The sequence below is a fragment of the Manis javanica genome, chromosome 5 (assembly GCF_040802235.1).
Source record: "Manis javanica isolate MJ-LG chromosome 5, MJ_LKY, whole genome shotgun sequence".
Taxonomy (NCBI): domain Eukaryota; kingdom Metazoa; phylum Chordata; class Mammalia; order Pholidota; family Manidae; genus Manis; species Manis javanica.
Window position 1 is genome coordinate 163447551 of NC_133160.1, and position 25623 is coordinate 163473173.

The 25623-nt window shown below is 40.9% G+C and overlaps 1 protein-coding gene across 9 annotated transcripts in view; it reads right to left on the reverse strand.

The window, feature by feature from the left end:
- The window catches only part of CPEB2 (cytoplasmic polyadenylation element binding protein 2), a 62736-nt gene extending 46048 nt beyond the window's left edge, over window positions 1-16688 (reverse strand). For 3 of the 9 annotated variants that reach the window (XM_073237822.1, XM_036990687.2, XM_036990679.2), the window contains exons 1-4: window positions 14590-16688; window positions 11844-12125; window positions 11030-11119; window positions 3344-3434 (exon numbers count right to left, since the gene is read on the reverse strand). In XM_073237822.1, the coding sequence (XP_073093923.1) occupies window positions 3344-3434; window positions 11030-11119; window positions 11844-12125; window positions 14590-16200 (2074 nt within the window). In that variant the 5' untranslated portion in view covers window positions 16201-16688. The other 6 variants (XM_073237823.1, XM_036990712.2, XM_036990705.2 and 3 more) reach the window with 4 other exon arrangements.
- Window positions 16689-25623: the final 8935 nt, after the last annotated feature.

Consider the following 25623-nt stretch of genomic DNA (forward strand, 5'->3'; position numbering starts at 1 on the left):
ACTATGTCTGTTCCATACAATGTAAGGCCAGGGTCTTGGACACTGCCTGGCACAAAAGTAGGTACACTTAGTGGCATAAAGGACATTCAGAGTTCTGTCTTTGGTTGCTATCACTTTACATCTGTAGAATCCCAGTAAGATGAGACCCTTCCCACTGCTATGCTAAACCACAGAAACCTTAACATGAAGCACTGATAGTTTCCTGTTGACCTACAAAAACCACTTTGGAGCGGGGAAATGAAAACAAGCTGTAGTGAAGTACTGGGGTTTAGTGATGATGGGGAGGTCCTTCTATGAGCACACTCAGTTCTCAGGCCAGTAACCTGCTGTTGACTTTCTCTGCATTCCAGAGATCTGCTTGGTTGCTTTTCTCTGTACTGACACTAACTCTTACCTTGAATAGTTTCTCTTCTCCTTTAGAAGAGTAGAACCAAATGCAAACTTACGTATACGGAAGCCAGCCAGCCTCCAAGATGGCCTCCACTGATCTTTGCCTCCTATTGTTTACATCTCTTGAGCAGCAGACCCCTCCCCAGTCGAGCAGGGCTGACCCATGTAGCTTAATAGATCATGGAAATGATGGGTTGGAGACTTCTGAAGCGGGTCATAAAAGACATAGGCATTTGCCTTGAGCTTTACCATTTGCTCTGAGGGGATCCAGCAACTATCCTGTTTGGTAGCCCTGTGGAGAGAGCCACACGGTGATGAACTGAGATCTCCCTCCAACAGCCTACACTAATTTGCCAGCCATATGAGTGAGCCACCTGGAAAAGGATCTGCAGCCCCAGTCAAGCCTTCAGATGCTACACCTTGACTGCTACCTCATGAGATCCTCAGCCAGAACCAAATAGCTAATTCTATTACTGAATTCTAACCCACAGAAATTGTGTGAGACAGTAAACATTTATTGTTTTTTTAAGCTAATAAACTTATGGAAAACTTGTTATGCAGCAATAGATAACTAGTATAACTTGCAGTACTCAAATTCACATAGAAGATTTTCTGGAAACTTTTCACTATTAATATAAAGGCAAACAAGAAATTCATTAAAAAGTCTTACTCTAGACTCCCTTTTCCTTTTTCATTAGATCCCATAAAGATGACAAAGCAAATGTCTTTTTAAAATATTACAAAATGATGAAAATAAAATTCTAATCTTTTGAAAAAAGAAACAATTTCCTTGAATTGATCAGAGGATAGAATTTTCTGAAACGGATGAAAAGAGGAGATAGAGGATATGGGATAGAGACTACAGTGCTGCCCTGAAGATCAGAGATGGGGAGAAGAAGAAACAAATTGAGGGACTGTTCTTTTTCCATTTTGTCACAACCTTGTGTTAGCAGATTTTACTGAGTCCAGCCCCAAAGAAAAGATGTAAGGATCAGAGTGTTGGGAGGAAAATATACAAAAGGATATTTTGGAAGGCAATGGAGTTTGTATAACTAAGAAATGGAAGAAAAAACTTTACATGATAGCACCTGGGTATTGAGATTATTTTAAATAGGTATATGATGGCAATTTGCAGAAGTACCAGCCTTATTTCTTTTTCTATGTATAGTTTCACAAATATTTTTTCCTTTTTATTCCCTACCTTAATAAATGTAGAACATAAAATACTCCAATTATGAACAGAAATTTGTCACAATGATTCCTAACGGTGGCAGTGAGCATGTTTTCACCCTTTCCATGGCCAGAGAATTCTTCTAACAGAAGAATTTTGAATTCACTTGAGATTTTTAAAAATTATTATTAAATTTCTCTTAGCCTTATCCTGCTTCCATTTTCTTTTTCAAAGTCTTCTTTCTAGGTTTCTGTCTACTTTTATTACAACACAGGCTAGAAAAGAGAAAAACTAAGGTAATTAATGGTGCAGCAAAGAATGTTTACCCTTTAAAATCTTCAAAAGGTCTTTTTAAAGACGACTAGGAGAAACAATGAAAAAATTTTACTTATCTATTGGTACCAATTAATATCGACCTTGTCTTGCATTAGAATTTCTAAGAGTTTTCTTTCTAGATAAGCCAAGGAAATAAACAGAAGGAATTTTTTGTAATCAAAAGCTGCTGAATTCTCTTCTTAAACAGCAGATCCAAAACACAAATGCCACTGCAACTGTCAGGATAACAGTGAAAAAGAGCAAGACCCCAACCTACAGATACTCAAAAAACGTCTGGATTTTGTTTAGAAGCAAACTGCCTTTGTTAGTTTGTAACTAATCTGTACTGTCTATATTAGTTTGTGAGAAGAATTACTGCTGCCACATTAGCAACGATCATTAATGAACCCCTGAGCTTCTCAAGTTCCTCACATAATAATGGAATTAGAAAGACAAGAAACTCCTTTACAAACTAAATCCAGAAATGGGACAAAAATTTTAGGTGATGATTAGTACATACTGCCAACTCAGCACTGAGCCACGACTTTGCTGCCAACACTGAAGTTCTGGAGTTTTTAGGCTAAATTTTGTGAGGGAGTTCTTACTTGGTTTTATAGAATTAAAAACATAGAAAGGTTAGAAAATAACACATAGATTTGATTCAAAGAGAGATCCTGAGCCAGAACCAAAGAGTTAAACTGCTCCTGAATTTCTGACCCATAGAAATTGTGTGATGTAATGTTTGTTATCCTAAGTTTCTAACTTTTGGAATAATTTACTATGCAGCAATAATAACATATCTTATTACTTAAGTTCATATAGGTCACCAAATTTGCAACATTAATAAAAAAGGCAATGAGATGTATAAAGAAATGTAAAATAATTAGTTACATGCAGTGCACAAACAAATGAAAACATGTCTGTTAAAATTTCTTCAGGCACAGTTAATAACAAGACTGATATTGTAAGATCAGTGGGGTTGATTCTTTTTCCTCATAGAAGCTACTACAAAATATCCTCTTTCAAAGTCCTATGATACAACAGTAGCAGAAAAATAGGGAAGTTAATCTAGGACAATTCTAGGTTGAAATCAATGAAAATTGTGAATGCAAGTATTCCAAGTATTTTTTAAATATTTTGTGTTTGACAGAATTCTAGAAAAGTGACTATACTATATACTTTTAGTTTTATTCTTCATCCTGTAGTGAACTGTGGAGTGTCTCTTAACAGTGTGGCTTTTTCTTAAATAACAGACATGGCTTTATATTTCTCTCTGTATAAATCAGCATAAATCCAAATAAGCTACAAAGTAAAAAGTATGATATTTCACAAAAACAAAGGTTCTTATTAACAAACTTGTAATAGAATTTATAGATGACACAGGTGCTATTTAGTGTTTGTTTAGACATAAAAAATGGTAAGATAAGCAGAAAAAAATATATATATATATTTACAGAAGTCACCTACCCTTAAGAGGATCATGCTCTGCTCTCATAATATCAATAAGGGAATTTTCCAAAGAGTGCATATTCAAACTGTCATACATTCTACTTCGATCCTAGAAGAGAAAAAAAAAGAAAAAACTCAGTATGATACATGCAATTTTTAAAGTGATGATAAATGTATTATCTAAATCTGCATACATAAAATAGGACATCTGATTAATATCACTATTCAGATTGCATCCTAAGACAATACCATAACTAAGGATCTCATGAGCTACAATATTTCTTATATTGGAAGACAATACATTTTATACATTTATCTCCAAAATCAGACATCAAAAGTAATCTTATTTCATTGGCAATATCAGTGCAACACAGCAAAATAATTTTTATTGTTATCATTCTCAACTAATGAAGATTTTTCAAATGTTCTAACACAGAAAGCATCTTTAGCTATTATTTAACTTTGAAAGTTTTCTCACATACCTAGGAAGACACTGACACTTGAAAACCAAATACTTTTCGGAAAGTACTCAATTCCATAATTGCACCATACTTTAAACATCTCTCAAACATTGTATGTTATTTGACTTTAGTTGTCAGTATTTCATAATAATGAGTGCACAAACATCTTATATAGCAAAAATCAAAAGCATAAACCACTAAAATCAGAAAAATAGACTAACATAAAATATTTATATTCAAATCTTGATCTCTAAAATCCTCACATATTGGTCTCTGCATTTCTAAACTTGCCTCCCCTCAATCCCCCCCAGCAAAAAAGGTAGGTCAGGGAAGAGAGGGTGAAAGCATTCTATCTTTCGAAGTTTCCTACCTCATCAAGTCTCAGAACAAGTCTTCTGTGTAGCTGGAAGTCTTGTTTGCTGAATGTTAAATCTCTCAGCTTGCTTACAAGAAGGAATCTGATTCTGTAACACTCATGAAATGTACACTGTATATTCTTCTCAACATACAATGTATTCGAACAAATGTATATAGCAAACTATTACAGCAATCTCTGGCTAGTGCCTCCAAATCACCAGGGAGTCTTTTCCCAAAGTATGTCATTGTAACCTCCACCTATTTAAGTGTGCTTATACGTATACTTGTGCAAGTGTGTGTACATTTGGGAGAGGTAAGGCAGACCATTTTTAACTCTCAAAAAATGATCATCACAAAAAGCAAGTCATCATAAAAGTGGAGAAAAAATGTCTCCACAAAAATCAAAATTAGGAACTTCTTAACCCGGGTCCATGAGCTTCTAGAAAGACCAAAAAATCTGAGATTAGATAGTATGTGCATGTACATGTAATTCTTTTCTGAGGAAGAGGTTTATGGTTTTCATCAGTTTCCCAAAGGAGTCCAAAATCCAGAGAAAATTCAGAATCGGCCTTTTTAGAAAGCTGAAAAAAAACATAAGAAGCTTTCCCGGGAGCATGTTGATTTATTTACTCTACTTGATGTTTAAATTAGGGTTGTGAGATATTGAAAGCTAGGAGGCCAGAATCAGTATTTTAGACTAAACAAGTTGCTCTCAAGGAATTTAAAAGTATGAAAAGTAACACTGAAAGATGGAAAGAATGCAAGACCAGAGGCTCTTATTCTAGCTTTATCATCAATTAGCTATACTGGTATCCCTTACTTATTTGTTCTTAAAAACTCCTGGGATATAATACACACATCAGTTTCAGGGTTCATTAGAACAGGGAATTCACTCACAGAGAATAACTGGGCTTTAATGGTGGTTCTCAAACTGAAGCTTGCTTCAGAATCTGGAAAGCTTGTAAAACATGCAGATTGCTGGGACCCATCAACAGAGCCTAATTCAAATGGTTTGTAGTTGCCCCTGAGAATATGTATTTCCAGTAAGTTCCCAGGTGATACTGCTGGTGTGGAGATTACTTTAAGAAGCACTGAGGTTCTTGATCTTGAGTAAGTCACTAAACATCTTTAGACTCTCTTCCATCTTTTAGAAAATAATCTTATTGGGCTAGATGATGCCAATGTCCACTTTAAAAATAATAGAAATAAGAGCAAAACACTCATAGTACTATATAATAAACGAAATAAAGCTAGTCTAGAGAACAGCATGGTCCTTGGGCAAAAGTGACATGGAATCTTAGCAATCTATCCAAATATTTCTGTCTTCTGGGCTTCCACTATGCTTTGTTCATAACCATTTTGTTGACTTCCCTGCCTCTGCCACTAAACTTCCCTTTTAGGAGTAGGGACCATCTAATTATAGAACATAGCTAGCTAGCTCTCAAAGGTCTGTTGAATGAATAGTACTTTATCTCTACAATAAAAACTGTGAAAATGTTTAAGTTGAACTCTGAGGGCAAACTCTGTACTTTTAAAATGGTAATTATAAAAGACTATAAAAATTTCTCAGAATCCTCCATGGAATAGGTACTTAAATGTTAACCGACTAAACTAGACAAATACCAGATATTAATATGCCTTGCTGCCAACCTGAATTTCTGACCACACAATAGAAGATTAAGTGCTTTTATATTCAAAGTTCCAAATGTATTTAAAGTAGAATTTAAAAATGTAAAATGTCATGGCGTACAATTAAGCAAAAAAAATCTCAGAAGGTATGCTATATCATATATATTCTAAGAGTATATTATAAATACTTTATATTCTATTGACCTTGAATTCTTGCAAAGAAAATATGTTATATTTCAGGGTTATCTTCTCAAACTGATATTTACTGAACAGAAAGATTCAGACTATGCCCCATCTTTAGTCAACTTATGAACTTAATTAGTGGTGACTATTAGCATCAACCCAATGATATTTCCCACACAATATTTTCTTTTTCCTTTTCTTTTTTTTTGGCTACCCTTTTCCTCCATTTCAAGGAGTGTGATCTTGCTTTAGAGCACAGTAAAATTATGAAGTAATTCTATATACACTGTCAGTAGGCCATGGGCAATACTTAAGGTATGAAGGGAAAATACATAAGCAAGCTATTCAATAGCTATCAGTGACCACTACACAATAAACTCTGACAAATGTTATTCAAAAAGCTTTATAGCTTTAATTCCTAGATCATAGATGTCCACTTACAAGGTCCCCTATTTTCCTTTGCATATCAAGTCTTTCATCATGAAACAAATTCCTACTTAGCAAAGAAAATACCAAGGCTATTTTAAAATTATTAGCTGAGTCTACTTTGTTAAGTATCAACTGTATCCCACATGATTTTTAAAGTACCAACACAAAATAGCCTTCAGCAAGCAAAGAGCTAATGACATCTCAAAACTGCTTTCTGGATTTAATGAAACCTATAGGAGCATGTTAAAAAAATAAAGATAATTCCATTTAAGTACAGTGTAGGGATTAAAATACGACTTCTGAAAAACAACAGAAATAAATCTGATTATAAAACACATACATTTTTCTGAAATAAGGATAGTAATTTGTGTTCATTCAAACTACCACTGGCTTAAATAAAAATGAAATGGAAATCCTGAAACTATATTAAGGTTACCATAAACACGCCAAAACTGATTAGCATAAATAAATACGGAAAATCATAGTAATGTAACTTACATTTGTTACTACATGGCTATTTGAAAACAGCCAAGCTATTTCACAAAAGTAAGAATCTCTATCAGGAAAATTTTATTGCAATCTATTTTAAATATTAAAACTATCTGGCTGAGAATCAACTAAATGGACTTTCAGAAACTGAGACTACAGAATCCCACAATGAACATGCAAAAATTAAAAACACATTGATGGAAAAACTATAATGTCTTATATTCTAATATGTTATCTTTTTTTAAACCAAGACACTGCCACAAAGACAGATAGAAATGGCAATAAAGACCTAGAAAGATTGAAAAACACTGTATTGTCATATTTAAAGACATACTAGATGTTTGAACATACATTCTTCTGCCTAAGTAGAAAGATTAGCTTTTGTTGTGTATTTTTGTATTTAGTTCTCCCATTTTTCTTTAAAACAGCAAAGTTGTATTAATACCATCTCAACTTTAAGTAAATACTGATTATACATCCCTGATGACACTCCGCTACTACACTGTATAAAATTAGCAGCAGATGTTGTGCTAGCACTCTGCCTTACTAAAACAATTTAGCACTCACATCTCATGCTGTCATATCATTCTCTAGTTGTTCCACACAGGTACCCTGTATTCATCCAACTGGTCTTTTACCTTCTCAGAGGCAAAGAACAGTACTTCCCTCATATATCCCAAGTGTAACAAAAACACTATCACATACACAATGAACATACATTTCTTTGAACTTCCTTTAGTATTATGAACCTCAACAAAATGCTATACAGTGATTCTGAAAAAAAAATTTTTTTTTTTATTTAAGGTCCAAAATGGTCACTAGTACTTACACTGGTTAAGAAAAATGGATAGGCAAGTAACAAAATATTTGGTATAAGAATGTCAAGTAATCAAGTATAATTTAAAAAGCTGCACATAAGATAGGAAACATAAAAAGAAAGCACCTATTACCTAAGCAGGTATAAAACAGCACATTTTCTCATTTTCAGTGTTAGCCATTTGATGACTACCAATGTCTCTGATGCTCATCTAATTTAAGAGCCACAATTTAAGGATTTATTATATGGAAAACTGAACTTGGTCTACTACTATATACATTTTCTGTAAGTGAATAAAAAGTACAAATATTGTATTTCTTCTAAAAGAGATCCCTAAATTATCATTTACCACATTATCATAGTAGCCTGGGTATTAATGATTGGTGGAAAATACCTCGATTAATTGAAGGTTGTTTGTGCAATATGTGACAGTAATTTGTTATGTTTTATATATGACAGATGAGTCATATATAAACTTGTAATAACCCTAAGCTACTAGTATATTTATTTTATTTAAAATATTCAAGTATTAATGACAACATATGCTGTAACCTTAATATCTTAATGAATAAACATACTGTAACCTTAATATCTAATTGACAATTCAATTTTAAGGTAATTTAGAATTTATACTTTGAGTATGCTTCTTACAAGGGTAACTAGTTAATACTATTTCAAAGAAAATAATTCTTAACCTTAAAAACTTAATAGAGATAGCTAATACTCATTTTAAAGTAAAAAATGTGCATGACAACTTAATTTGTTTTTAAGAGCTTTAAATTTGAAGATTCTCCATAAAAAGTAAGTTTTTAAAATAAGGAAATGTCAACCTGAAAAATTTTATATACTACTGAAAAAAAAAAAGTTTTATGAAACTGTATCTTTCCCATTTACTGAATTCAATTATATATCCAGCTCTTGGGATAGGTAAAGCCTAAAGTATCCAGGTATAAGAATTAAGACTTCAGTTCTACAATGTAGCATATTTAGGCGTCATCAATTTGAGACTAAAGGAAAAAAAAAGGTTAAAAGTTTTAAAATGACATATTTGCTAACTACAGTTTATTAGTATTAAAATGCTGCAGATGATGAAAAAAGATCAGAAATGAAAATAATCTCCTCAGATATCTAAGTGCTTAAGTATTTTCCATAATTTTAACCTTGCAAAATAGGAACTTCCTAACAATTTAAAATACCAATTGCAGTTTGTAGCTGCTGCTGTATTTTTAAGAACCTCAACTTCAAATACCTCAACCTTTTATGGAAAGATAGAAACACAGAACAAATTTTGTATAATAAGTAACCTTAGGGTACTCAAAAGAGACAATAATATTGCCTTAAGACTAGTTGGGAGTTCACACACTGCACCTTCACTGCCCGGGATCAATGCCCAGCCCTTTCCCCCAGGAAAGCAAGACCCTTGTATTATAAAAATAAAAGGTGAGGGGCACGGAAGAAAAGAAATGGCAAAATAGATCACAGAAAGTGTAAGATCTCAAAAGGCTGTCATGATCTAGTTCAAGGTCCTCATTTTATAAATAAGGAAATTATGACCCAAAGAGATAAACGCTCGTAAACTGTGTCATCCAATGTCATTAAAGATTGTGAGAAGAGGAAGAAGATTCAGATTTCAGACCTTCTTTCCTTCTAGTTCGGTTCACTTGCCATTAGATTTTCTTTACCATTGTCTTAAACCTCATCATATTACACCTCTGGCTCAAGAATCCATAGGGAATGCCAGTATCTTAGCAGTTTATAAAAAATACTACCTTCAAGCACCAAAATCCTTTTCCCGAAAATGAATTACCTAAAATCCTAGGTTATAAAATAGCTAAGAGCAGAGTGACTTTGATGAAGACTCAGTAGGGCCTGGAGCCCTTCATCCTATATAGCATCTTTGGAGAGTCCAGTGTTAACATTCGTTTTTGCAACATGTCCTTGCATTTTCTAGCATTCCACCAACTGAAACCATCTCAATAACCTAATTTCTCAGCATCTGCCCCTTGCCCTCATGGGTCCTTTATGCAGTGAACCTGTCCTCTTTCTTCTCCACAGATACCTATCATTCTCATACATTTATCTTCTTGCTTTTTCCTGTACATGCTCTTCAAAGCATTATGTCCTTTCCTCTCTAAATACATGTCCCTTTGTAACGTTCAAAATAATTATCATAATTTTCCTTTTCTAATATACCCTATCCTAAGCATTTATGTATTCAATTTGAACAACACAGAAGTGCTACCTTAAAAATGTCACTAATACGGCCTAACAGAGCCAGAGTGGAGATGAGAGCTGAAACAGATTGATAATCAACTTACATTAACAAGGTAATAAATCGCAAATCATATGAGATAGCTATTTCTAAGTGGTATCTGGCAGGACTACTTTGGTAAATAGGTAGGATTTGCCTAAAATAAATGCTAATGGTTGATACTCAAGTTACTGCTAACCCTCCAGATTAGAATGTTATTTACAATGTATTGTTAATCTACATAGTCCTTGTGAAATCACCGCATGTTGATAAATTAATTAAGGAATGGCCTTAGCTAAGGGTACCACAGCTCCATGCTTCAGACTCCCACGTTGTCAAATCTATGCTTATTCAAAACTTGGGCTCTGTAGGAAAGAATTCTCATATGCAAGGATTCAGTTTTCTATCTGTCCCGTAACAACTCTCCTCACCTGGTACCCAGTGTGCAAATTTAGTCTGTAGACTAAGAAATAACATTTTGTAACAGCAAAGAGCTTGAAAGTAATCTGAGGAAGACTGACTTCCAGCTTTTTGACTCAGGGTTTTTCCACAGGAAACCAATTATCTGGGAGATAGTTACTACAAGGGCAGGGCCAAAATACAGAATAAAGAAATACTATACCATAAAGCTTTCTAGAAAGGTGAAAAACTGAAGATAGGGTTTTAGAAATCTATCTTGAGGCAAATACAGATTTCATTGACAAAAATATTCTGTAAAACATTAATGAAATATAAAATTGGATGCTAGGTAAACGTGATTTTGTACCTAATGCCAAATAATTCTCAAAAGAGGCTAAATCTGTTCAGTTTGACTGATGTTTAAAGTCAGGTGCTGTTGGGTATATAATTTTTTCCAAAAATTTATTATGTTTTGGAAATACAAAATGATAATGAGTTACTTTTAAATTTGAAAATGAAGCATTTTATATACTAATAGTTTAGGTCAAGTGACCCTTTAAAAATAAATTGCTTAAATGCTCTCCGACATATGCTTAAATAGGTGTAACTGGAAAATAATAAATCCTACTCATAATATAAATACTAAACTCCTAGCCAAAATCCTGAAAAATATACACTGTGCAGCCTACCTGGTCTATTCTGGATGTTCCGGCTGCAGTGCACCAACTATCTTGGAGTGAATCTGAGCCCCAAGCTGGTAACTGCAAACTAGATCTCACCTTCAATAGCATAGAAGTTTTCATCAGAAATATGCAGTTCTCTTCCCCACACCCACCCGCAAAAAAAAAGGAAGAAAACAAAAAACAATCAAAGTGCTTTCCTTTTTTATCTTTGTCCCTTCCTATAAAGAGTCTAGGGGGAAAAAATCTCATTTTAAATAACAATAAGGGAACTTTATTAATCTATAGTATCAACAAAATATTAAAAGGCCTGGAAAAAAAATGTCTAATCATAACTATTAGGCCACATTTAGGGGAAAAAAATTACTGAACCAGTGAAGACAAATTTTAATTCGATGTAAAAAGCCCTAATATTATTTTCCTGTAATCATAGCTGTACTAAGTATAGTCTAATGTACGTACAGCTGATCATTGTCAAATCTATGCACAATTACTGAATATTGTAGGTTAGCTATATTGGAGGAGCCATGCATTTTGGTGGCCTATTCAAGATTAATAAAGCATTCTTACAGTTACCAATTAAAAGCTTCAAGTAAGAAATACAGCAGGTTATTCTACATTTTATGAAGCTTATTTTCTGTTGTGTGTTTAGAGAATTTTTCATAGTCTCAGTTTTCTCCTTACAGGTATTTTAACCTTTGATAATTAAATTATATGCTTAAAAACTAGAACTTTATTTATAATCCTATAAACAAACCACCACCCAATTTCCTATTTTGAAAGTTTAACATTAGAAATAAGGCCATTTACAAACCATTCTTACCTGTAAGGGTAAGAGTGTATTACTATTGTTGTCTGTTCTGAACACATTATCTTCAATCCAAGATTTTGGAGTCAGTGATGGAGTAGAGCGAGTAAATTTCGGTGGTGCTATGACATTACCAGAAAACGGTTTCTTCAATGGAGATATCTGGTTCATAGTTCCTGGAATTCCCATGTTTCCAGTTCTACGATGATCTCTGCCATGCATTGCTCCCCATGACATACTTCCAGTACCCCAGCCACTGCTCTGATGGTTGCTCCAAGGAGATTGTTTCAGAAGAGGCTGGGGAAAACACATCTATTTAAAATTATAGGCATTTAAAGAGTTCATAATTCAACTTCAAAATTAGGCCTGAGCTAAGACTATCTTTAAAAAATGAAACATTTTAAGGCAACAGGTTATATCTTAACTAGTTAACAAAAAGTAATATGCTCCAGATCTTTCTTTTGAAGTGTTTTTGCTTTTATTTCACTTAATTATCTATGAACTGTTAAGCAATTATCTGATGTTACTACCCATAGGTGGATCCACTGAGATATACTGAAGATAAGCAACTAGATGATTTGATTATTCTGGGAGATATCTTAATAATGCAAGTGCATTAAATTAATTTTCAAAAATAAATTATATTCCAAGCTAGAATTTATGGCAAGAGAAGTTAAGTCATCACAATGGAAAATCCACCAAGGAGCTGTAACTGCAGGTTTTTGAAAAGTATTAATTGCCAGCAACCATACATCAATAAGCATGTACTTTAGTAATTCTGGGCTAATGTTTAGCTTAATGAAGTGTGGACCGTGCAGTTGCTATAAATCAGTTAGGTTAATGTTAAGTTAAGCACTCTTAAAATTACACTTGCTTCTTATAAAGAAAATTTTAAAAAGCCTCTGATCCATAATACCTATTTAAAAAAAATTAAATGCCAATATAATCATGAATATATATTGCCATTTTCCCTCTACATAGTTCAAAAACAAAGCTAAGGGACCAGGGACAAAACCATTCTGTTCTTGAAGGCCTTACTTTCCTCTCTGACACAGTATTCAAAGTTCTCTTCCAGTGATCTAAAATTCCATATGACAGCTATGTGATCTCTTACACTGCACTGAGACCCATCTTTTGACAAAAAGCAGATTAAAGTCAAATATGGATCATGGTATATGGAGTTTTAATGTTCTACAGCATGGCTTTAAGAATACTAAAATATCTATAAGTAATTTTCTGTGGCAAGTTTCCAGTTAAAAAATGAAGGCCCTGACATGTATGAGAAGATAGCTGCTCAAGATTATGTAAATCGTGGAAAAGTAGATTATTTCAAAATTCCTTATTTTCAATCGTTATAGGACACATACCCCCTTTCAGTAAGGAACCAGTGATTCAACAAGAACTGGTAACTGTTACTCCTTATTAATGTAAGCTGTCAACTGTTACTTTGGTTAATTTTGATAATATTCACCTTTAAAAAGGTTAACCCTTAAAACTTGAACTGGTCAATGTAAAAAGTTCTACGAGTAAATAAGCAAGCACTGGTTTAAAGTCCAGTTTTGCTTCTCTCTCAATAGTTACTCACGCCAACGGCCTTAAACAAAATGATCAGTATACTAAATGCTAACTACGTTACAGAAGAACAACAGAACACTTTTTCAGCGTCAAATAACCAACCCAGCAGTCACTCAAACATCGCATTGCGAGGATAACAAAACGATCTTGAATCAGAAAGGACCCGGATGAATTAAAAAAAAAAAAAAAAACTGCCCGGCGTTATTCCAGAATTTCATGACCGGCTTTGATTACGGACACCCACAATTCAAGGGAAACTTAAGGTTAAGGCCACCAAAAATGTAAAAGCCTTCCTCTTCAAAGCAACACACAACCACAGATTCAAGTTCAGTTTTGCTTTAAAAGCCACCAAGTATTACCGAAATGTTAACAAGCGCAGACTCTAAACACAGTCTTGGAGCATCTCAGTTCGAACCGAGTGCGCCGTGACCAGTGCCTCTGGAAGGCGTCTGACAGCTCAGAGGACTGAGCCCACGCAGGCAGGCGGGTCGCGGGCGCCGCGGGGCCGGGGCCGCTCCTCTCCCGACGCCGGGCCCTCGGCCGGCCGGGCGCAGCCGCGCGGCGGGCAGGTCGTCGGGCCGGCGGCCGTTTCACCGGCTACACGGCTCGTTTGCCAGTTAGGAATGAAGGAGACTCGAAAGAAGAAAAAGCCCCTCCGCCTGCTCCTCATTGGACGAAGGGAAGGAGTCACGGACCCCCAAACGCACCGTCTCCGGGAATCATTTTCCTCCTCCTCAAGTTCGCTTCCCACGGCCGCTCGCCCACGCCGCCGCCCGAGCCCGCCGGCCCCGGGGCCCCCGCCCGTCCTCGCCGCGTCTCCCGGGCCGCTCCGGCCGAGCCCGGGAGAGACGACGCGCCCGCCCGCCGCCCGCGCCCCCGGAGCCATTCCGCCGGCCCCAGGCCCCACCGCTTCGCCGGGGCGTTCGAGGGGACGCCCGGCCGGGGCGGCTTCCAGCGCGAACCCTCCTCCGGAGCCCCGCAGCCCACGGTGGCCACTGCCGTCCGCCCTTCCGGGCGCTGGTGACCCGAGTCCCGTCACCGCTCTCCGCCCTCCCAGTCCCGCTCTCACCGGGCCGAGTGGCCCGCGTCGCTGCTTCCGGGGCCGCCCGGGGCCGAGCCCGGTCTCCGGCAGCCCCCGCCCGCGGCCGCTCCGGCCCGCGGCGCAGCCGGACGCCGTCCGCCGTACCTGGTGGTGGTTGTAGGAGTTCCTCTGCTGCAGGAAGGCGGCGGCTGCCGCCTGGTGCTGCTGCTGGAGTTGCGGGCTGACGGGCGACCTCCGGCTCTGCGGCTGCTGCGGCGCCGCGGGCGGCGGGGGCTGCTGCTGAGGTAAATTCATGGCGGGCGGCGGCGGCGGGGGCACGGCAGTCGCCGAGAAGGGGCCTCCGAAGCCGCCGCCGCCGCCGCCGCCCGCCGGCACACTAAGCCCCGCGCAGCTGTGCGGGGACACGGGCGAGAAGCTCGGGAAGAAGGCCGGGTTCATGGACGACGGCAGCCCCGGGTAGAAGCCGTTCTCTGAATCGGGGCTGGGCGGCGGCATGGCGTTGAGCGAGCCGCCGCCGCCGCCCGGGGTGGCGGCCGACGAGCCGGGCTGCGGCGGCTGCGGCTGCGGTGGCTGCTGGGGCGGAGGCGGTTGCTGCTGGGGCGGAGGCGGCGGCTGCGGCTGGGGCGGCGGCGACGCGGTCTGCACCGACCAGGGGGTGCCGAAGCCGGGCAGCGGCGGCGGCGACGCGGAGCTGCCTCCTCCTCCGCCTCCGGGGGGCCCCCCGCCCCCGCCGCCGCCGCCGCCCGGGTGCGGAAGGTCCGGGCTCTGCAGGCTGCTGAAGGCGCCCGCGCCGAGCGCCCCGCCAGGCAGGAGGTTACTGGGACTGTTGAGCAGTGGGTGGTTGGGGGACTCCATGGAGCCCGGCGCGTTCACCGGCGGCGTCGAGGGGGCCAAGCCCGCATTGGGGGGCTCGGCGGCGCTGCCCTCGCCCGCGGTCTTGCGAGGGCTGCCCGCGCCTCCGTGGCGGCGCCGCGGGGCTGCGGGCGGCGAAGGCTGGAGCTGCGGGAGCGGGGGCAGGTCGTCCGGGCGCTGCCGTGGGGCGAAGTCCTGCGACGGGTGGTGCTGCGAGTGCGGGAGGCTGAACGGCTGCTGTTGCTGGCGCTGGAGGAGCGGGCCGGGCGGCGGCGGGCTGACCCGGCCGGGGCAGTGGAGCGGCGGCGGCTTCGAGTCCGGAGGGTGGGAAAGGTGGGGCGGGCTGAACTCTTTCCTCTTCTGGCTGCTCAGCTGCTGCTGCTGCTGCGGCTCACTGAAGTCCTGCGGGGAGGAGGTGCGGCAGCAGCAGGAGGAGGCGGAGGCGGAGGAGGAGTGGTGCAGACTCGGTTTGAAGTCCTGGGAGGGGAGGAGGTGGGTCACACCCGCGTTCGTGCCGCCGCCGGGGTGCTGGTTGGGGACTTTCTCCGCGGCCGCCGCCCCCGAGAGCGGCCGCGCCGGCTGCTGTGTCAGCCCCAGCAGCAGCTCATCCTGCATGGTCTGCTGATGCGCCAGGAACGGGGAGGAAGAGGAAGCGGCGGCGGCCGAGCTGCCTGCGCCGCCGCAGCTGAGGGGGATGGAGAAGGGGGAGGCGGCCTCCGAGAAGCCGGTGACAGGCAACGGCGGCGGCGAGAGCGGGCCGAAGGGCGTGGCGGAGGGCAGCGGGGCGGCGGTCGCGGTGGGTCCCGAGGCGTAGGGACGGTACGTCCCGCCGCTGAACAGGGGCCCGGGGCTGCTGCTTCGGAGCGGGGCGGTCTGCAGCGCCCCAAACCCGAAGTCCCTCATTTATCAGGCTGGCGGCAGCGGGAGGAGACGCGCTCCGTCCGCTGCCCCGCCTAGGAAGCCGCCGTATCTGGGCCGGCGCGGCCGTGGTGAAAGGAGGGGGAGTAAGTGAGAGCGGGACACCGTGATTGAGCCAGGGGCACCCACTTCAGCCCCGCCGGCCCCGCGGCCGTCACCGTCGCCTCCCGAGACCCGCTCGGGCGCCTCCGCAGCCGCCGCCGCCCTCGCCGCTTAAGAACCCCGGAACGTGCGTCAGCGCCACCTCACAATCGCACCGCCCCCCGCGGTGCGTCCCGGCACGCGCGGACGCGAGGCCGCCGCACCCCCTCCGCCCCGCCCCTCATTGACAGGCAGGCTCGTCCAGAGGCGCCCGCGGACTCCGGGCAGGGCGGGGGAGCGCGGGGACGAGCGGCGCGGCCCCTGGGGCCCCTCCCGCACCCAGGGAAAAGGGGAGGCCGGTGGAGGCGGAGGGCGGCCGACAACGGTCTGAGCGCGCGCGCACGAGGAGGGGCACGCGCGTACGGCGCGGACGATCCCTGCAACGACCCCTCCCCGTGCGGGGTCCGCGCAGAGTCCGCCTTGGTTTCGTGCACGCCGCCGACCGGCCATACCCTGCCGCCTGGCGGCCCCGCCTCCTTCCTGTCACTTCTGCCTCGCCCTGGGTCACGTGAGGCGCGGCCATGGGGACAGGGGTTTCACAGTGCGGCGCGGACGATCTGGGGAAACTGAGGCGGGGAAGCCAGATTGGGAGCGGCTCTGTCACGGAGGCGACGCGCGGCCTCCACTGCGCGAGCGGAGCAGGGAGCCCGGTCCCTCCCGCCCTCGGGGCTCCGAGCAGGGGTCCCTCGGCCGCCTCATTCGTGCGAGCTCTGCCACCGAGCAGGCAGCCGGGCGGTTCTCCCGCATCTCTTGCCCCACCTCCCCCGGCTGGAGGCTCATTCGTCGCCGTGGAAAGCGCCCTCTCCGGCCCGTTTCTGTTTGCAGCCTCTGGTGCTGCGTGCTGTCGCCGACCTTGGAGCAGCCGCGAGAAGGTGCTCTCTGTAAACACGAAGCCCCGGCGGCGTACCGCACATTCCCCACCCCCCCCGGTACTGAGGAACAGCGTACCAGGAACCTACCACGGCCCGTGTGGCTGTTTACACACATTCATGCATATGATGGTTCCGCGGGGAGCGCCCACGGTGCCCTGGGCCGGCCCCAGGTCTTCCCGTTTCACGGAAGCTTTCGCTGTGCGGTCCCCAGGACCGCTGTGTGTCGGAGACTCCCCCCAGCGCCCTCATTCCGGCATGCCCGCCCCTTCCCCACGGGGAGACTCTAATTTAAACATTTCCGAAGCTTTATGAATTTTCAAGAGAGAAAGATTTCTCACATCAGAGAAAAAAGGAGATTCTGACTCAGCAACAGACTTGTTGAGGTTTGCAACACAGAAGGGGAGAGAGCTTTCCATGGTAGAGCTCTCGTTGGCAGCAATAGAGAAGAAGTAATACTGTGTATTTCCTAAAGAAACGCTTTATATGAAAAGATTATGTGAGCATCTAGAAGGAGAGTAACAGAATGATTCCTACACATAAAAAATAAGAATTTCATGGTTCTCTTTTGGAATTTTAACTTTCTCTTGATAGAGAAGTGAAACTTCTGAAAGCATTCTGCAATATAGACTAATCCCCAAAATAATAGAAGGTGGGTTCAGGGTGTTCTTGATTTTTTTAATTCTCCTTTTAAATTGAGATAAAATTGACATGACATCGTATTAGTTTTAGGTGTATAGCATAAAGATTTGTATTTGCAAAAACACAACTTTAGTTAACATCCATCGCCACACACAGCTTCACTTTTTTTCTGAGAAAAGTCTTGAGTTTGATTTACAACTGGACTAAGATTAAAGTGTTACAAACTATCACACTCACTGATGTAAGCAGAGTGTACTTTTTATGAGCCCTCCTCTACTAGGTAAATTTCATTTTATTTCAATGTTTCAAATTTATATAGATAGAATAAATAGAGTAGGAGAACAACATTGCAAGGGGAAGATACATTTCATGTATAGTGTTTATGTCTGATACCCTAATGAACTAAGTTTGATAGTGCCTTTACAATAAGGAAAAGTACCTTTTAAAAAACTCAAATGGTTCACAAATTGGTTACATGCATAGAAAACTGGTTTAAGTTGTTAATCTCAAGACCATTTTTATCAATCAGGCAAAATATAGAACTGGAGAAGTACTTTTATTATTGTAAATTATAACGCCTAGAAAATAACCTGAGCTCATTACAGTTAAAAATATTAATGGCCATTTCACAGAACCCATCGACATATTCTTAACTCTTACTCATTAATGTATTTTACAGGGAAAAACTATTTCAGCAACTGAGGCATATAAAGTCTTAAAAATGAACAGATTTTTTTTTCATCAATTATATGTGACTGGCATCATCTACAGATCCAAGAACAACTCTTGAAAGAGGAGGAAAATGCAGGTATAAAAACTAGCTCGATTATCCATTAAAATTGCAGTTAGTGCAAACTAAGGAGGAGAGAGAGCATATATTTAAAAGCCAAAGGGTGCCATTCTGGGCTAAAGTTTGAATAAAAACAAGATTTCCTGGAGTTCTGATTGGTTTTGTTTTAGAGGATTTAGAGATCTCCAAAACAGAGAAAAAACGTCATTTGCTATTATGTAATGAGGTCAAATTTCATACTAAGTACACACCAAATTCCAAAGTCCAACTGCCAGACCCTCTACTCACTGCTTTAACATCTCAGAGTGCTGTGAGGGCCCCATTTTTTATAGAGAGGAAAATTACATTCTGAAATCTATGACGTTCAAGCTGACAAGCATCCCATCACTGAAAATATTCGAACAGAAAGGTTTCCTTCAGTGGAAATAGAGTGGAGAGTTTGTGGTCTGATGTCAAGATCTTATGAGTCTATATTCTAATCTTTTTTATGTGGAAATATGTTAACTATATACCATTTTAATTTAATCCCTGACTTTATTCAGCAGTCCCTTGATCATTTCCTCCTACTATCTTGGGCCCTTCTTTTTAAAAATATTTTTGCTACCACCCTGGATACTCATGCACCTGAAATAAAGTTTTCATTAAGAAATTCTTGCTCTTAACACATGCAACAAACTCTATTTCTGAATTCAGTTTACCTTTTAAAACTCATTAAAATGCTCTCAAGTCTCTAAATTAATTTTAAGACCCATGATTAGGTCATGAGCTGAAATTTTAAAACTCTGTCCTAGAAGACAATTATTTCATCCCTTCTGTCTTAAATCCTCCTCACACCTTCCCGCCTAGCCTCATTCTCAGCTGCAGACCTGGCTTCTGATTTTACTGAGAACAGAAGCAGTTACAGCAGAGCATCTGCAGGTCCTCAGTGCTCCCCTTTCCAGTCATTCTGTATCTGTCCCTGTACAACTCACTTCCGTCCTGCTACACAGAGGGCCTGTCCTTACCCCACAGGAGCCCCATCACTGGTATACCAGATCATCCCCCACCTGCTCAGGATATAACTTCATAGCTATTCCAGGTTCTTATAGACATCCCAAATTTAACATGCCCCAAATTGAGTTCTCCTGCCTAGTTAATCCCCATCTTGGTAAATGGCACGCCATTGCTCTAGTTACTCAGGCCAAAAACTTCAGGGTCATCCTTGACTTCTATTTTTTTGCAGTGTATCCAAGCCATCATTAGGTACTGCTTGTCCTACCTTTAAATTATATTCAGAAGCCAACCTCTTCTCACTGCTCCCGCCCTAAGCACCCTGATGCAAAATAGCAGTATCTCTCCCTTGGATTGTTTCTCTCACCTCCTAACTGATCCCCCACCTTCTGATTTTGTACCTCTACAATCTATCCTCCACACAGCAGCCAGAATGCTTCTTTCAGAATTCAAGACAGCTCACAACAGAAGTCAAAACATTTTCAATAACCAAATGGTTCTTCATGAGATTACATTCTGCCCCTCTTAACCCCTCTGACCATTTCTACCCCACAATGGTATGCTTATTTCTTTAACAAACCAGGTCAAGTCAGCTTTGGGGTCTTTATTTACCCTTGCAGTCCTGACCACCTGGAATATTTGTCCCTGAAATACCAGCAGGACTCACTCTATCACTTTTTTTTCATGTCTGTCTTTTAGACCTGTAGTCAAGCTTGTTTTCTCCGTGCCATCTTCCCTAGCCACCACTATAAAATAGCAGCCTCTTCCCCTTCCCTCCATTCCAGTTTCCCAAATCCCTGTAGGTGGTTTGACTTTTCCCCATCAAATATACTATGTACTTAAATTGTTTAACTGTCCTCTTCATTCGATCACAAACCCCGTGAGAGAAGGTGCATTGTTTTGTTTAACAGTGCATCCTCAGCACCTGCAACAAATGCCTGGCACACAGCAGGTGATCAACAGTTATCAAATGCATGCACCTAATGAAGGAATTTGTTGAATTAATGATTAGCAGTTTTAGGAAATAATAGCTATAAATATACTGTATACTGTAGTAAAATGAGAGTCTATTTATCAGTTGCTTATTTGTTGGCAGTAGCTACCCAAACACCACCCAGATGCTCCTACGAATTATAAGCAAGGCAAGGTAAATCCAAGCACCAACAGAATGAGTGAAGAAAGACAGGACAGCTCAGGATTTTAACACCAGTGAATAGATAAACCTGACTCCAAAAGGCAGAGCTTCTGTTTTAGGAGCCTGGAGGCTCCAGGCTCCAGGAACTAGGGTATTGTTGAAAGAGGTTGAAATACAGATGTTCATTATAGGAGCCTGAGAAATGAGTGGGAGTCAAGACTCTGGCTCATAAAAGCAGAGAACCAGTCTCTGTAGCATGGCAATGAGGCCAGCTTGATGCTGGACCTCCTAGCTGTTGGTTTCTTACTGCTTCCCAGCCTGTCAATGTGACTGACCCCACAGAATGGGAAGTCTGTAGTGGGAGCTCGTTATCCTGGCTTGGGGTTGGGGGAAAAAGTAGAAATCAAGGTCCACACTGACCTTGTCCAACGTCAGTGTGCTTTACTGACACAGCACCACAGAATAGCACCATCTTCAATTACTACTGGTTCTCTTCTGTCTCTAACCCTTCCTTCATATGCTCCTCTATGGCCTTCTTTCTTTTCACACATCCCTTACATGTTGGAGTTCCTTACGCTTATATTCTTGGTCCTCTACTTCTATGTACTCTTTCTAGGTGACCATATCTCCTATCATATTTCCATGTTTTCTAAGTCCATATCTCTAGACCAAAGGTCAAATTCGTATTTCCACTCCCTCTTAAACATTTTGACCCAGATGTCCGTCAAACACATTGACTCAATGTGTCCACACCTGAATTTACTCTCTTCCCCCCAAACCTGGGTGCTCCTTCTCTTTGCTCCTCATCTGGGTTGATAGCAATGTTTCTCAAGCTGGAAACGTGAGTCAATCCTTTTCTTCCCTCTCTCACCCTCCAAATGCAAGTGATTACCGTTCTCTGTCAATTCTTCTGCTGAAATATTGCTCAAGTGCAGTCCCCTCATCCCACTCCCCTACATGTGTCTTAGTTTGGAATCTTTTCTTTGGCTTGTCCTAGTGCATGGTCTCTTAGCTGGCTTCCATAACAGTTCTTCTAAATTTCATGCCTTTAATAGTCTCAGAAAACAACTATGATCCTGTCACACTGCTCTAGTCAATAACCACCTCCCTAGCTTCCACAATATCAAGTCCAAATTTGCTAATAGATAGGACCCTTCAGAAGTTATTCACAACTTGTGCCTTTGTCTTTATCACCTGTACTCTGAATTAGCCATGTGATTTCAAAATTCTGAGCCATTCCACATGATGTTTTTGCTTCTTGGAATGCCTCTCACCTCTTTTTCATTAGCGAATGCTTCCTTACCTTTCAAACCCACTTCAAATGCTATAGCCTTTCCTGACTCCATTCTGGTGATTACAATCTTTACTTAGTTATTATATACCATTCAAAAATGATCATATTGACAAAGGAAAATATCTGCAATCTTTCTTCCCCTGCTGATACAAGTATAGACCTCAGACACAATAAAAAGTCTTCATGGGTAGGGTCACATTTAAGCATCTTGGGAGATTTGTCATTCAATTCCAGTGCTCCTAGTTAGGAGAGAAGTCTAAAGTGTCTTCAGTAAGGACCAATGCTCATTGGGTACTCATGTAGACTGACTTAACTGTTCCATTGTTTCTTGACTTATTTTTAGGCATAGTCAACTTGACTAAATTATAAGTCTTTGGAGGCAGTTCCTTTTTTATTTTTTCTAGTTCTTCTTTATTCATGTTTGTATCCAGAAACTACCTATTGAGTGCCTACTATTTGCCAGCCACTTTGCTAGGCACTGGGGATTTAGCCATTAACAAAACAGAAGGCACGTATATTCTTCTGTGCATAGTTATAGAGTCTGTAGATAATGTTTGTTGTTGATACTAGTTATGATAATTCACAGCCTTAATTGTCTAGACAGTTATAAATAGTTTCTAGGCTGACACTGACCCACTAAATTGTACTCTATGTGCTGCAACATAGTCTTGCTGGGCTGGTCATGGGTGGAACCCATGGATGAATGTGAGTTGAGGAATGAATATGGAATATTGGGGTAAGGCAAATTCAGTAGGAAGGCAGAAGAAATTACACACTAAAACATATTATAATCCTGAAATGAGATTTCTATTATCCCCTTCACTTCTTGCAATGTACTTTGTGAGTAGATAAAGCAAATAATATTCCTATTTTATTGTTGGAAATCCAAGGTCCAGAAACAAAATAATTCGCTACTAGTTAGTAGTTTGCATGGCCTGGGCTTAAAGCCCCCATCTCTGCATTTCTTAGTCTGCTGCTCCATTCATTAGCTGGCCCCTGAGCTGTCAACCGAGGTCTGCCACACATCTGAACAAAACAGAGCCCCAGTGACAGACATGAAAAACAATGGTTATTACTTTTACTAAAGGATAAGGGATGGAAAGAATAATCCATCAAACTTTTTCAGTAACACTTAACTAAATGAATAACAATTGACAGTAGTGATCTCTGAGTGAAAGCATTTTATTTTCAGAATACATATCCCACAAAAATTCAGAAATCCTTCTCAATTATACTTGCTCAGTTTTTCTCCAATAAGAAAAATAAGGTCTGACTGTATAGATTGGGTATATTGCATTTAATTATTTTCTTCCACATTCTGGAAAGCCAACTCCTTCAATTGATTAATTAATCTATGCAAGTAAACATGGATTTTGACTAAAAATGAAATATTTAGATTTTATGTAAGTGAAGAGTATTAATCTATCATACTTGATCCTAATATTTTTAGATTCTTAAAAAGATTGAATGCTTTAACTGTTTATTGTGGTGTGAGGTAAATGGCAGAATTTCCAGAGTCTCCCACCTGGCCTTAGTCCATTTACATATCAATAGGTGTTACTGCTGTGGCCTGGGCAGCAAGGGGAGAAAATGGCCATTCTCTCCTCCTAGCTGTTCCTAGTATGTAATTTTTCTGGTGTCTGCCAATCACCAAGGACCCACCAATGGAGTTCCTTTTGGGAAGGCTGGCAGAAAGTAGAGTGTGCCAGGGTACAGAGTGTGCCATGGAAGGAGGAGATGGATGGTGTCCAGCCTGGGTAGCAACTATAAGGAATAAAGCTTTTTTTCCAACCTACCCTTTCCCTTGACTTATTTTGGTTTCATCAGTTTCATGGTGGTGGTGGGGGAAGGGTGTTGAGGAGGGCATTAGCCCTGGCGGGGAACACCCTTCCCCCCAGAGTTGCATGTAGGAACTATGAGTGTTTGGTAAAAAAACAAAAATGAAGTTTATTTGGTTGCAGTCATTACTACCAGCCTTTGTTAAGGATTAAATGTAAAGACAATGGATGAAAAATGTTCTGAGGAAAGAGGGATGTTTGATCTTAGTCCAGGTGACGACTGCTTATCCTCACTGCTCTCAGGTCACTGTTACTGACTCCACTTTTTATACAATGCTCTAGGTAGGGCTATAGGACTTTATGTCATCTTATATCCAAAATTCATTTATATGTAGGCCATGGTATTAAGTTTGCATAACATAGCATTAAGAAAAATATACCTCAATTTTCAATAGAAAAAGATTATAAATGAACTTCTATGAAAAAAAAAGAAATTTTTGAAAATTTTCATAAGGGCATAAATCATCTATAAAAATACTGTTTTTATGCCCACAGTTGGTCCATATTTATCCACATTAGGATACAGGGAAGAAGAATCTATAAGATGGACATGTGGAATCATGGAGTCAGAGACCTGGCTTTTCCTCTGAGCTCCTCTGTTACAGTGTGACTTCAGCAATTAAGCTTTGGGAACTTCTGTTTTCTCAACTTTGAAGGGAAAGGAGCAACAAGAGCTTCACCTCAGAAATGGGGGTTGTTGTGAGGAAGATTAGCAACATTTTAAGAAGAGAGTCTTCTATAATTGACACAGAATAGATGTGTAAACAACCAACCTTAGCTATCATCTGCCATGCAGCTTAAAGGAAAGAGTAGACTAGAAGGCCAGCTAGAAGAACACTGTGGTAGTCCTGGGGGGTGGAAAGATCACAAAAGCAGAAACAAAAAAAAAACATTAGCCGAAGCAAGCAAATAGATGATGGTAATGGTAGTGAAATCCCTTTAATAGTAATGGAAGGATAAATCTAAGTGAAAAATGGAAAAAGTGAAGGCTAAATTCTTCCCACATTTGAAAAGAAATAAATGAATTCTGAAAGTTACATGTTAAACATAAATATAAACCTAAGGATTACCCAATTACCTTACTTCCCTAAGGAAGATCAGTGATATAAATGCTGTCATCTCTGGCTTTAATGATAGAGCTGAATTCCAATACCAGTTCTGACACCTATCAGTTGGAGTGAGTTAAGCTGGACAGATTAACCATTTTCAGTATTAGTTTTCTCATCATTAATTTAGAGAACTGTGCATGTAAGACACCAAATGCTGTTGGAGCACCAGTCTTCAAGCTGGGGGACATCAAACTAATCCAACAGAAATATAAGGGGAGCCACAGATGCTAGCTGCATATGTAATGTGAAATTTTTAGTACCCACATTTATAAAAAGAAAAACAGGTGAAGTTAATTTGAGTAATTTATTTTGTTTAATTCAACAAATGAAAAATATCATTTCATCATATAATCAATAGAAAATTATTATTGCTTTTTCTGGTTCTATTGAGATGATTGTGGTTTCTGTGGTTTATTCTATTAATATAATATAATATAATACATTGACTGGTTTTCAGATGTTAAACCAACCTTGCATTTCTGAGAAAGATCACTGTTAGTCGTGGTATATAACTATATATCTTTATGTCTCTCTGTTTCTCTTTCTCCCTCTAGCTGAATTTGAATTGATAGTATTTGTTGAGGATATTTTCATCTATAT